The following is a 14,974-nucleotide window of genomic DNA, read 5'->3' as shown; positions in this document are numbered from 1 at the left end:
CAGATGACCGTGTATGAGACTTCTTTAGTTGACAAAGGGAGAGGTTACAGGGAATGCAAGCCTTCCACTGAATATTGTTTTGTTTGGTGCAGGTAATGTTGCCAACCATGCCAATAGCTTCCATAGAGTCTTTAATGTGCATACCAAAAGGACAGATGGCAGTCTGATGTGTATGAGATAGCACCTCCCAATGTAGAGAAAAAAAGATTAGTCCAGGTAGGATGATCTGGAAGGAACTTTATTTTTAGGGCCATAATTAAAAGACAAATGTTTTTGTCTAAGTTGTCTAAGTGATGGGGGAGTGGTTCATTTGATTCAACATAAAGTCGCTGTATGGGTGATGTGTGAAAAGCACTGGTAGTTAATCAAATACCCTGATTATGGATTGGCTCCAACCATCAGAGCATGCTTTCCCTTGCAGAGCCGTCAACCTGGGACCCATAATCAAGCTTTGAACATACAAGTGCATAATAAATGCAGAGCAAGGAACATCAATCAGCACCCCATTATGTAGAGCAGGGCTGTCCAACCTTTGGTAATCCGAGGGCCGCATTTAAAAAAAGATTTAAATGAGGGCTGCATCATAATGTGTATCTAGTAATTTGGTGAGCAGCAATGACACAACCTCGATAGCTTAACAAACAAACCACACTAATCGCGAGCTCACGTTCTGCTCATGAGCAGCCAGAGCATGCGCATTTAAACAAAACAGTATAAGAACACTTCTTTGATACATCTAATTTTGAAAAACACTTGGGTATATAATGATGTAAACACACCATATAAAATTAACATTGCGATTATCGATTAGTGATAGAATTAAAATATCTAGTACGCATTCAATTCAAATTATTTTATTTTTTCACTCATGAAAATCAAAACCCACAGGCGGGCCGCACAAAATCGCATGAGGCCCGCAGGTAATGCTTTGGACAGCCCTGATGTAAAGAATAGAGTGCGAAGTATGTTCAATGCTTTTTTGTACTTATCCAGAAGATGATGAATGACATAAAGAAAGTTAGCTTTCTATCAAAGATGAGTCCCAAAAACTTGACCTCTGGGACTACAAGGATAATAGTTTGTCCTATTTTAAAATCAGGATCGATAATGCATTTCCAGCAGAAGTATACACAGACGATTTTTTCGGCAGATAACCTAAACCCATGACAAAGAGCCCATGATGAGATGTGACTGATTGCTTGTTGAAGTTGTCTTTCAATGAACTTATATTGCGGGAGTGATTGTAAATTGTGAAATCCTCGACATTAAGGCAATTGCCTAATGTGGGCGGAAGCTGTTCAGCAACTGAATTCACTTTAATAGCAAAGAGCTATACTTAAGACAGAGTTTTGAGGAATCCCCATCCCCCTCTTCGTCATGACATGGCTGAGATAATGCACCTCTCACTCAGACTTTTAACACATGGCTAGATAAAATATTCTTAATAAAAACAGGAGGCCCCCCCCTCGAGACCAAGATTAAACAGGTTTTTTAATGTGCTACATCTCCAAGCTGTCATAGGCTTTTTCCACATCGAAGAATACTGAAACTACATGTGCTTGTTTTAAGAAAGCATCTCTTTATACATGTTTCTAAATGGACCAAATGGTCCAAAGTTGATCAGAGTCTATGAAAGCTACAATGTTTGTTGGAAAGAAGTTTGTTGCTTTCTAAATATCAAAGAAGAAAATTGAATTGAAATTTTTTTCCAAAACCTTACATAGACAGATAGAGCATTGGAATGATAATTTTCGGCCTGAACTGGATCTTTGCCTGGTTTGGGATGGCAATGCCAATTGACTTATGCCAAGAGTCTGGCAACTCTTCCTCTGTAAATATTTTATTGTATAGTGAGAGGAGGAGATCCTCCATAGAAGATGATGGGAGGTGTTTTATTATCTCATAATGGATGTCATCCAGGCCAAATGCACTAGTGGGAGACAGCAAAAGAGCTCTTGTGAGAACCTCCTTAATAAATGGTCAATTGAATAGCCCAATCTCAATCCCCTTGGTGCAAAAGTTTTATAGCTGCTGTTTCTCTTGTTCTTTCAAAATTAAAAAATCAGAAGGATAAGAGTCTGTTGCTGAGATCCTAACTTAGTTTTCTCCCAAAGTGTCTGCAATAGTTTTAGAATCAGCAACAATACATCCATTATGATCCAAGGTACACAAACAATGTGTTCAGTATCTACCTTTCATATTCCAGATTTTATCCCATACAATTTTTGCACTGGTTGTTTGATTAATCAATGATGTGAATTTAATCCAGGATTGTTTCTGACTCTTGGCATCTCACATAGTGTGCTGGGATGTGACGTAGACTGCATCCTCGTGGTGCACCCTGGATAACGATAAATAGCCTACAGCGACAGATGGCTCCGTCCGTACTCTCCTAGCAGGACTCACGGACACAGGCTCTCAGATAACCGACACATGCCTACCGAGGACCTGAGAATCAAGAATATGGGTTCACTCATAAAAATATACAAATTAAATATAGGAGGCATAAGTAAGGCTAAATGCGAAGTTCTTATTAAGATCCAATTACCATCAAATGGATGTAGTAGTTGGAAGGAGATCAATCATTCGATGCTGTTGGCACACTCTCCCTCAATGAGTCTTTGGACTCCCTGGAGGTGTTGCATAATAATAATAATATTAGTGATATCCCAGAGACAACATCATAAAGATTCACGTATGCTGACGATATTGCCACTGCAATTCAACATTCACCATTCCAAAAAGCTGAGAATATCTTAACTGAAGATCTGGCTGTACTTGATAAATACTTTAGACGATGGCGATTACAACCTAACCTGAACAAAACTGAAGTAGCATCCTTTCATGTAAGTAATATCCAGGCCAACTATATCACAAAAATTTATTTCAGAAGTAAACAGGTGAAATTTAACAATCATCCAAAATACCTAGGAGTTACCCTAGACAGAAGTTTGACATTTAAATATCATCTAGAAAATATTGCTGGAAAATTAAAAACTCTTAATAATATAATACATAAACTTGCTGGTACTTCTTGGGGCACTGATGCCAACACACTGCATACTACTGCACTGTCTTTGGTCTATTCTACAGCAGAGTATTGTTCTCCTGTGTGGCTGAATAGCGCACATGCTTCTTTAGTCGATATCCACGTGAATCAAACTATGCGGATAATCTCTGGAGCTCTAAGATCTACTCCTGGCTACTGGCTCCCAACTCTCAGTAATATAGCCCCTTTCTCTCGCTTCGCAGGACCCATGCCTTAAGCAAATTATGGACAAAAATAATTGGAAACAGTTCCTTCTATTCACCAAGACATTTCCTTCCATATCTCACAAAGACTGAAATCTAGGTGCCCTGTCTGGAGGAGTGCAATACAAATAAACGACCAGAACTTCGAACTATGCGAGCCATGAGGAGAGTATTGGCTTCAACAATTGGCCTCCAATCTTCAAATTCCCATTTCAAATCCAACATCTCATCTGGAAGGCTTCGCTCTCCCTAGACATGTATGGACCACTTTAAATCGGATCAGAACAGGACATGGGAGATGTATGCATCTCTTGCATAAATGGAACTGGTCTGATACTCCAAACTGTGAATGCGGAAGCGAGATCCAGACTATCAATCATATTGTGCTTGAGTGCCCTATCTACTCATTCTCAGATACTAAAGAGGACTTTTTTAAAATGAACCCAGAATCCCTGCAGTGGTTGTGGGATTTAAGGATTAAGCTCTGCCTCCCGATTCTTAATTTTGATGTTTAATCATTTCAACCTATTGTACCCCGTTTAATATGATTTTTTTACAATTGTTTTTATGCTGTTTTATGTAATATGCATGTAATATCCTGAGACCTGTACATCATATGCTAAATAAATAACATAGTGTGCTTTGGCCTGAGTAATAACATAAATGCTATTAATTTTGTTGTGGTAGGACCAACATAAGGAACAGAAATTATTATTATTACAATATTGGTACCTCCAAGAAGTGAACAAACTCATCAAGGATGGCCTTAAACATTATTCCAAGAACTATCCAATATTTGCAGCATATTTATCATTACTTTGCTTTGAACTCATTCACAATTATGGCAACGAGAATGGCAACCTATTCCACTAATTCACTGCTCTCCAAGCAAAATATGTAGTCCTCACACCCTTGCTAACCACACTTGCTCAATTTTGAAGGATGGCTCCTAGTTCTCTCATCATTAGACCCATTCCGAAAAATGTATTAATCCTATAAAAACCCTTCAGTAATTTGCATATCTCAATCATATCACCCCTTTTCCACCTGTCAGCCAATTTCTGTAATCCATAAATCTTCAACCTATCCTCATAAGGTACATTCCATAGACCAGCCACCATCTTAGTCACTCACCTCTGGATCCTCTCCACCTCATTCCCAAGAAACTAGAGTGACCAGATATGTGCACAGTAGTCAAGATAGGGTTTATCAAGGCCTATAAAAGATATAATAAACTTATTTATCTCTGCTCATCAGGGTGTTCTTCAGTAATCAAGAACTCCACATTTAAAATATGGCTGTAAACTTCAACTTCTTATCCTAACTTCCCCAAATCCTTAGCTTCATCAATATATAGTACAAAGCTGGTAATCTTTTTACCTCAAAATGTATAACTTGACACTTTGCAACATTAAACTGACACCTGCTCTACCTCACTCAAACTGCTAGTCTATTTAAATCACCCTGAAAAATTTTAACATCGTCCTAATTGACTATTGCTCTGCCCAATTTTGCATCATCATAAACAACTGATTAGCTTCTCTCAGATTGTTTCCTATATTGTTAATACAGGAAATGATCTGAGAGATCCATAGGCATGTTCAACCAATTCCTTCTTCTAGAGCTGACAATCAAGTTTGGTCCTTGCAAAAAATGAAAGATAAAGCAGTCTGACAACAAACACAAATGCCATACATAGAGTTCAACACTTAAGTGAGAAAAGTTTAAAAAAAATGTTCAAAGATAACTGATTAGGTGCCAAATGCACTATAATGAGAAAGTTAAGGAATCTTAATTTCAGTAAAATTTTCCTTTAACTTTTTGTGTTCAATATGAAGCTGGGGTCTCTCTTGGCAGGTGTTGTCTCCTTCTTGTTAGATGACTACCATGAACTTCCGCCATGTGTGGTTTTATGCTTCTCTCTCTCTTTTGCATTCTTCATAAGACAAAAAGGTCCAGTCATTCATATTTCCCATCCAGTCTGTTCTTTGTCTTCCTCCTCTTCTTCTTTTTCCTTGCATCATTCCTTCTAAAGTGTTTTTTGTAGGGATTCATATTTCAGTATGTGATCAAGGTAGGTGGTTTTCCTTTTCTCAATGGCTTTCAACAGAATCCTTTCTTCTCCAATCTGTGATATCTTATTACCATTTTTACGTGACACCTCCAGGGAGTTCAAAGACTCATCGAGGGAGGGCACCCACTCCACAACTCTCCATCTCCACCAACTTCAACTAACCGCAACTACACCAATTACATTTACTGCCGACCACCACCGCTTGTATTTCCACAGACAATCACAAATATCCATGCCCACAGCAGGATTCGAACCCGCAGCCTTTTGACTGGAGAGCAGATACGCTAACCACTCGGCCAACCAGGCCAGCAAATGGTGGTAAATCTCTAAATTAGTTTTTGTGGCAGTCCACAGAATTCTAAGGATTCTTCTGAGGATCCACATTTCAAAGGATTTCAGTTTATTTTCACAATATTTTGATATTGTCTAGGTTTCTGCTCCATATAGCAGTGTTGATCATAGGTAGCATTTGGACAGCCTAATTCTTGTTTTTGTGTGAATTTCCCTTGAGGTCAGAATGTTTTTCATGCTAGTAAAGGTTGATCTAGCAATTTCTTTCCATCTTAATATTTCATTGTCACACTTTCCATTCTCTGTAATTAGTTGACCCAAATATATAGGACTCTCTACTTGATCTAAAGTATTTCCTCTGATTTTAATATTTAGATTGATTATTTTCCCTTTTTCTCTTGTTACCAGCATGTTTTTTTTTTTTTTAAGTTGAAATTAAGTCCATATTTTCCACTTAGTTTCAGTGTCTCTTCTTGTAGATTTTGGGTATCTTTTTTGTTTTCAACCAGCAGTACCATATTATCTCCATATCTTAAGTTGTTTATGTTTCTGTCTCCTATATTGACTCCTTTAAATTCTGCTAATTCTTGGAAAATATTTTCAGTATAAGGTTAAACAGTATCAGAGAAAGAACACAGCCTTCTCTGACCCTTCTTTACTGTGAATTCCTCTGAGGTTTCTCCTCAAATTTTTATTGAGGTAGTTTGCTCCCAATATAGATTTATCAGTAATCTCGTGTCTTTGCTACCTAATCCTAATTTTTGGTGCATTCTATTAGTTGTTCATGTTTCTACACTGTCTTTGTGTAGTCAATAAAACATAAATAGATTTCTTTCTGCTTCTCCAACTATCTTTTTACAATACTTCCACCACTGAACAGCCCTTCCCTAGTCCCTTTATTTTCCTGAAAACCAGTTTGTGCCTCATTAATTTCCAATTTCATTTTATGTTTATTTCTTTCTAGGATGATTTATTTATGATTTCTTTCTTTCTATCTTACAGATCGTTCTGTATTCTTCATATTTGATTGTCTTAGATGTTTTAGGTATTGGTAGGAAATGTAGGAATGTCAGGTGTTTAAGATCTTTTGGCAGGTGTCCAGTTTCATATATTTTGTTAGATATGTCAGTCAGTGATCTTATGGCCTTATCATTTAAAGCCTTTAGGCATTCTGCCATTATTCCATCCATCTCTGGAGCTTTTCCTGGTTTCAGTTTATTAATGGCATTTGTTACTTCTCAGGTAAGAATAATAGGCCCCTCCAAATTTTCTTGCAATAGCTTATCTATTCTATCATGATTGTAAAGTTCCTTTGAATACTCCACCTATCTATCCCTTATTTTGTCTTTCTCCATTAGGATGTTTCCACTGTCATCTTCAATACATTGAGATACTACCCTTTTCCCAGATTTGTTAGTTAGCTCCCTAACTTTTGCATGAAGTTCTCTGGTTTTGTGTTTTTGTCCTAAAGCTCAATTTCCTTGCATCTGTTGTTGAGCCATTGTTCTTTTGCAATCCTGCATTATTTTCTGATCTGGGGTATTCTGGGAAGCTGTGGTATTTTCTTTAAAAATGTGAACTGCTTCATTTTAATGAGATTCTTTTAATTTAAATTATTTATCCTTCTCAAAGCTAAATGGTAATCACATTCCATTTCAAATATTCTGTATACTCATGTATCCTGAACCAGCAGCATGAAGATATCACTATCAACAAAAAGACTTTTCTCATTTTTTGTGTTTTCTATGCACACAGTAGGCAAATTTCATGGCCTGATGTAAGACCACCATCCTGCTTATTCACTCCTGAAGCGATAAAAGCTACACCTTCATTCTCTAGAGCAGTCTCTGTCAAATCCTTAGCCTAGCCACAGTATTAATACATTCACTTCAGGAAATGTTTTCCACATTTATTATATCGACAGGAACTTCTCATTACCATTTGTGTGATGCTTCCGTGTCATGCGGGCAGGCTGAACTGACACAAAGTTTATATGGCATGTTAATTGCAACCCTGTTGCTAGAATTTTATTGCTGCTTCCACGTCGAACTGGCAGGTGGCCTAACTGACACAAAGTTTATTCAACATGTTAGTTGCAACTCCATCAGTAGAATTTTAAGTTAGCATTTGTGATCTGTCTTAATGACATCAAAAATTTCAAATGCAATCAAACAAACATTTATTACTTGTAACTGAACATATGAACAAATTTTATGACAACTGTTTTTAGTTAGATACTGTGTCTGGTGGTACAACAAACGGTTTTGCTCGAGTCTATGCAGCATAGTTTCTGTGAGAGGGACATGTTTCATTAGGTAGTACCATTTTCATTTCAGTTATCTCTACCTGCACTATTTGTTGACATATATATTACACAGACTGCAAATGTCTCTGCATCTTATTCAGTAATACAATAAAACTACTTGTTTTTCTTGCATCTGCAGTATAGTGGCTCTTAGTGATTTATATTTCACAAATCTCTTTCCATCTATTCATAAGTTTTTTTTTTTTTTAATTATGCCCATCATAAATACAAATATGAAAGTTTAGAGTTTATAGGATCATATATTCTTGACTCCACCTCCAGATACTTTTAACACAAGTGCACATATAATATCACAGATGTAAATTATTCATAATCCATTTTATTACTGAAAGCATTTTTATTCACACCTATTCTTTCTCTTCCTTATTATTTGCTATTCTTTACATCTTTTAGTAAATCAAGTAAAGTAACTAATATTCAAATATATCATTCTTGTTAACTGTTTCTTAATATATTCTGAAAAGAACATTCCTTTTCACTTATCCTTCCCCCCCCCCTCTCTTAAATGCAGGATTAGTTACAATTGAAGAAACCATTATAAAAAGCGGCAGGTTCAATGAAAAGCAGGAACAAAATTGCCAATAATTTCGCTCGCTTCAGGTGCATATTTATGTTGGTATGACAAGCCCACATCCTAAACAGAAATTAAGTACGATTTGTAATAATCTATTATTATAAAATAATAAAAAAAATCGGTCTTTTTTTTTTTAATTAACCAGAACATTTCCGTTGGTCTGCAATTACTTTTCTGTTCTACAGTTTAAATTCCAACAAGAACATGCTTTTCATTTGTGACTCACTTCCTTTATTCTTTACTAATCATACCACCAGCAGGATAATAATAATTCCATTTTAAAATTTGATAATGTCATTCTGTGATCAACTCTCATCATAGCAAACTCAGAGGGACAACAGAAATACATCTGATCAAAAATATACAGATTCCTGCTCATCAAAATTCTCACTCGAATATGAAAGGTATTAATGGAATTGGTCCATCCTTTGCTACTATAATAGCCCTCAATCTTCTGGAAAGGTTTGCCTAATATGTTTTGGTACATTGCTGTGATAATTCCCTTTCATTCTTCCAGAAGAGTGCAGTTGGTCACTGATGTCAGGCAATCTGACCTGGCTTGCAATCAGCTTCAAATTCATGACTTTATTGTACAATAACGCTTCCAATTCATCTCATAGATGTTTGATGAGATTGAGATCAAGGTCCCTGGGCAGACCAATCAAGATCTTCAAAGCCCATTAATGAAACCATTCCTGCACACACCTCACTTTGTACATCAGAAAAATACTAACTGTTGTCATAAAGTCAGAAGCATAAAATTGCAAGAAGACTGCAACATCGTGTGCTTCCTTTTATACCTGTATGAGCCATGGTTATGATGTACATAGGAATATCCACTACTACAAAGGGGTTTTGGATACAGTAGCCCCCCCATCCATGGGGGGATGCATTCCAAGACCCCCCCTGGGTGATGCCTGAAACCGTGGATAGTACCAAACCCTATATATACTATGTTTTTTCCTGTATTGGAGCCATTATTAAGTAAAATAAGGGTAACTTGAACATAAGCACTGTAATACCATGACAGTCGATCTGATAACTGAGACAGCTACTGAGTGAATTACGGGCAGACAGCGCATACAGTACAGTGTGGATATGCTGGACAAAGGGATGGGAAGACAACGTATACAGTACAGTGCGGATATTATTATTATTATTATTATATAGCACCTCCAGAGAGTCCAATGACTCATCAAGGGAGGGCACCTACTCCACAACTGTCCGTTTCCACCACTCAACTACGTTCATCATCTACACCAACAACATCTACCGCCAGCTGCCATCACCACTAGCGTTTTTCACAGACAATCACAAACATCCATGCCCATGGTGTGATTTGAACCCGCAGCCTATTTGGCTGGAGAGTGGATACGCTAACCACTAGGCCAATTAGGCTGGCTGGACAAAGGGATGATTTGCATCTTGAGAGGGACAGTGCAAGATTTCATCATGCTACTCAGAACGGCATACAATTTAAAATTTATCAATTGTTTATTTCTGGAATTTTCCATTTAATATTTCCAGACTCAGGTTGACTATGGGTAACTGAAACCTTGGAAAGAGAACCTGCAGATAAGAGTGGGGGGGGGGGACTACTGTATTTTTGATTAGACAATGTACTTTGTTATAGAACATAGTCATGCTATAGTGAATTTCTTTTACTGTAACACTGTGCACTTATGAGGCTTTGGTTGGGACTTTTCTGCAGTTTGTCATACATGTGTAGACTAACTACATTGAGAGTTGACTGCATCTAAAAGTTTTTCTTCGTGTTTGGCATTTTATACTACAGCTATTCTCCCTTCTTTCCCTGATCATTATTGTCTGAATATATCACAATTATTATAAGAGCCATCTCACCTGTTTCAAACTTCATTTCAGTAAAACAAATGATGTCAACATAGTATTTCTGTAATTCCTCTGTTATTTATACCACTTTTCCTCGGTTGTTTCTTATACTGTGGAGCCTATATTCAATTCTGTTGAGTTTGAAGTAGTTATCCTTACTATTCAGAGAAAGCAGGTTAAATGGACTTTTCAATGTTCATTGGTTCTCTAACAAAAACAGCTGGGACCTTACAAGTAATATCCCATTGCTGGGATATCACCAGTCCACATGACATTTGATTATGTCATACCATCATACTGTATATGTGATTTTTAAGCCAATACAGAATAAAATTTAGATTGCTAAGTTTCACATGACCAACACATCTTCATTTGTTCACTAATCATCCCTAATATCTTTTATTTCGTGAAGAATTAGTAAACGCAAGTTTAGCCTTAGGCTGGTTTACACCCATAATACAATTTAATGAAATAACTACAGCACAGAGAGAAATAACTGAACAGCTGGTTTAATTGTTTCATGTTTTGGCTCTGTCAAAGACACATCTTCAGGAATACAATGTTAACACACAATAATAACACACACAAGAAACAATAAGTGGAAGAAATGAGATTATACTATATAATCTAATTGGATCTTATAAGTCTTATAAGGGGTGCCTTAGTTGTTGGACAGGAGGCCTAAGAATGAAAGGTTCCCAAATCTTGATAAATTTAACACAACCAATTGTTTTAAGATTAAGCTTTTTTTTTTTTTTTTTTTTTTTTTTTTTGTAAATCTATTACTGATTTAAGTTTGTATTTACTGTGATGGAGCATAATATTTTTTTTCCATCCGATTCTGTGCAAGATATCTAAGGCATGGTCAGCCACACCTGACTGACCATAGTTGTGGTAGCAGATGTATTTTTTTGTGTTCATCTAGGTGGATATTAGCAGATCTTCCAATCTGGCCATAATATGACAAGTTGCAAGAACAAGTAACTTTGTAAACACCTGAAACCGAGAGGGTAGAAAATGGATCCTCACGAGAAGGAAAGCTGGCTTCAAATGAGACTTAAAAGCAGTGCAGAGATTTCTTTCCGATGATCTACAAATTATCTGCCTTTTCCACCCCCCATCCCTCTCAACATAATGACTATAGTAATGCCATTACTATTCCCTATATCTGGGGAACATGAGAAAAAATAGAAAGCACTTTAAAGTAATATGATTTCTGGTTATGTCTAAAATAGGGAGAGTTCATTATCAACTTTTGAGTTGCAGGTGTTAAAAACCCAGCTCTCAAAAATCAACTAAATAAGGCTGAAAAAAAAGACCTAAAAAAGTTCTAGTCAATGACTAAAACTGACAGTCTTTCTTCAGGCAGTCTAGTACTCCAGAAGCAAATACCATTTTTTCAAGGCTACAAGGACACTCACATTTGTTCATTATGTGGGTGGATATCTAACAAAGTGCATCATGGGAAGATATGGATTAAAGAATAGGTCAGACACCCCTACCAGTTCTCTGCATTTTTTTTTTTTTTTTAACAGACTATACAGAACTCTGACCCTTAAGCAACCACAAAATAGGAAAGCAAAAAGAAATACTATAAAACAAATTAATAGATGTAGATTATCCTAGGACCAGCAATAACATATACAAGAGCCAGCCAGCATAATATGATTGTTTTTTTAAAATAAGAAAAGAAATCAGAAAGAACTTTTAAATACCAATCAATTACTAATGGACTGCACAGAACCACTAAAGGTAAGTATCTTTTCCCAGAAGAACTTTCCTCTCTATACTGAAAGGCAGGTTGAAAAAAAAAAAAAAAAAAAAAAAAAAAAAAGGGGGAGAGAGGGAGAGAAAGAGAGAATGCAAATATAAAAATCATGAAAGACTTTAAAAAATTACAGTTTTTTTTAACTACTATAAGTTGTATTCCTCCTTCACACTGATTAGAGACAACTAAAACCATTTTTTTGAAGTAAACTTCAGGATAATTATTAGACTAAATGAAATAAAAACCCATTCTTATATATTAGGGGAAATGTAATGAATTATCTTCTTTAATACACCACATTGCAGCCCTGAAAATAACTCTCCATACCGAATGATATTATAGAAGATCTGTGAAAGGATGATGCACAGCATACTGATTCCTTTGCTTGTGAAGTCCTCAGAACCAAACTTTTGTATGCTTACAGAAAAATATGGCTAAAAGCAAGAAAGTATTTTCTTATCAAGTTTTCTAACTAAAAAAAAATTATGCAGGAATTATTACAATTTTGAATGATGGATATAGAACAACTTCTGGTTTCTAGCAAATACTTGTACATAAAGAAAATTTATTTTGTTTTTCAACACAGTTTCCATAAGTCATCACATTATTTCAGTATTATTCCGATGCCTTTTTAATTTGCTTCTTGTTTATAAAGTGATCATGGACTTGGATAGGGGAAATGGTTACTTAGTGATATCACTAGACTTTGCAAAGGCATTTGATAAAATTCCACATAGAACTCTGTTACATAAATTGGGATGAACTGACAAGAAATATTCAGTTGTTTACTGATGATGATGCTAAACTGGAAAGAACAGTGGTAAATTAAGGTAATGCAGAGATCATGTAAGATGACTTAAATAGACTAGCAGTATGGGCAAAGGTAAATGGCTGCCAGTTTAATGTGGCCAAGTGTAAAATCATACACTTGGGGAAGAAGACTTCATCAGCTGTATACTATATTCACAGTGCTCAACTGCAGGAAACTGATGAGACCAGGGACTTGACTTAACAGGCTAATTGTAGAGAGAGATGAAATTTAGAGGGCATACTGCAAAGGCTACTCTTAGCCAAAACAACACATCAAATTATGTGGTTGTTGAAGAACACTAACAAGTAGGGGATAGGAAGGTTACTGTTTCCCTATATAAAGCTATATTATTGCATGCAGATCTGGACACCTGGATTCTGTGGGGATGAAGAAGCAGTGGAGAGGATCCAAAGGCAACTGATAAAGATTATGGCAGATCTATGGAATGGTCCTTAAGAAAACAGACTGATGAAAAAGAAGAGCCATGACAGAAACATACAAGTTATTAAAGGAGTTTTATAGGATTGATATTGAAAACTTTTTTCGTACATAAGTAGGAAGGGAGAGAACAAGGGATCACCTGTGGAATTTGTGTTAAAAGTGGAGTTAGCAATAGTATTAGGACTAGATATTTTGCTTGGAGGATGGTGAATGGGCTGCCTGAGGTGGTTATGATTGCTTCATCAGTGAATGAGTTTAAGGAGCGGTATGATAGGTATTGTGTGAATAATGGATCTACCCCAATGAGTCTTCTAATTCCATGGGAGATACCTGTATAATAATAAGAATAATAACATGTGTGCATGAAAAGCTACATACAAACATACATAAATCCTCAACACATAAATAAAAGATTACATATATCTTGAATTATCAGATAACCATTTTTAAATAGTTAATCCTTTAGCTATTATAAAATAAACTATTGAGAGAATTTGCAAATGAATATCAATTATGGTTATATCTTAAAAGCACCATTTTGCAAGATAAATATAATACCTGGTATATTTCCAAAATCTCTAAAAATTCTGTAGTCTGTGTCTGAAGGTACGAGGCCACTCTGAAAAATATCCTCAGCAATAACAGAACCAAATGGATACCTTGCAGCTTTTGCATAGGCCACACCCAACCAATTCCTATTGCTATCTGATTTTTTTTTTTTTTGACAAAGAAGATGAAAGCATAATTGAAATCATTTAAATACTTCAAAGTTGAAAACATAAATATTAATAAATATGCATAATTTTTTTCTATTAATGAAAGCAAATCTTAAAAATTCTAAAATAAGAAAATAATTCAAATTAAGTGGATATTGAATCCAACATTAATTCAAAGCCGAATAGAGAAACTACAAGAGTTTCGTGCCAAATATAGAAACTATAAAATTTTCGGCAGATCCAAGCATAAGCAAACCTTTCATGACAGGGGCAACTCATAGTAACGGTGAAACAAGCTCCGATCATTATCCTTAGTATTTCCCATAATGTAAAACATCATACAACTCCTAGTGGACATGTATGATGTTATACATTAGGTGTGTGTGTGGGGGGGGGGGTCATTACCCAGACTGGTTTTGACCTTTTTTTGAGGTCTCGTCAGTAGGAACCAGACAATGTTGGATTCAATATCCACTTAATTTGAATAATTGTGCATCGCTGAAGTGAAACCTTTTGGCTCTCTTATTTCAGTAAGAAAATAATTTATTCATCTGGTAGGATTCCCCTCTTCCCCCCCCCCCCCCTCCCCACAAAAATGGCTGACAGAGAACCATGAAATAAACTGTGCAGTTAAAAATATTCAAATTTCTGAATAATGCACTCACATGGTTTTTAGGTTAGGAAAATTTAGAAAAGTCCATGAAGAGTGACTATGGTAATTCCAGATCTAATGAAAGTTGGCTATGATAACAGATTGAAAGAATGCACAGTATACAAGACAAAGAAAAAGAGAGTGATGTAACAGATGTGGTTGGCAAGGGGCTTTAGCCAGTTTAATACTGACAAAATTATTCACAGAATGATATATCC

The 14,974-nt window shown here is 36.1% G+C and overlaps 1 protein-coding gene across 1 annotated transcript in view; it reads right to left on the bottom strand.

The window, feature by feature from the left end:
- LOC150095443 (endoplasmic reticulum metallopeptidase 1-like) overlaps positions 1–14,974 on the bottom strand; it is a 331,828-nt gene that overhangs the window by 261,722 nt on the left and 55,132 nt on the right. The window contains exon 4 of the mRNA XM_090410677.1: positions 13,947–14,093. Coding sequence (XP_090266803.1) covers positions 13,947–14,093 — 147 coding nt within the window. The remainder of the gene's footprint in view (positions 1–13,946; positions 14,094–14,974) is intronic.

This window comes from Typopeltis vanoorti, chromosome 20, assembly GCF_054136105.1.
Source record: "Typopeltis vanoorti isolate ZY-2024b chromosome 20, IOZ_Tvanoo_1.0, whole genome shotgun sequence".
NCBI lineage: Eukaryota > Metazoa > Arthropoda > Arachnida > Uropygi > Thelyphonidae > Typopeltis > Typopeltis vanoorti.
This window is presented reverse-complemented; position numbering and strand designations above follow the sequence as displayed.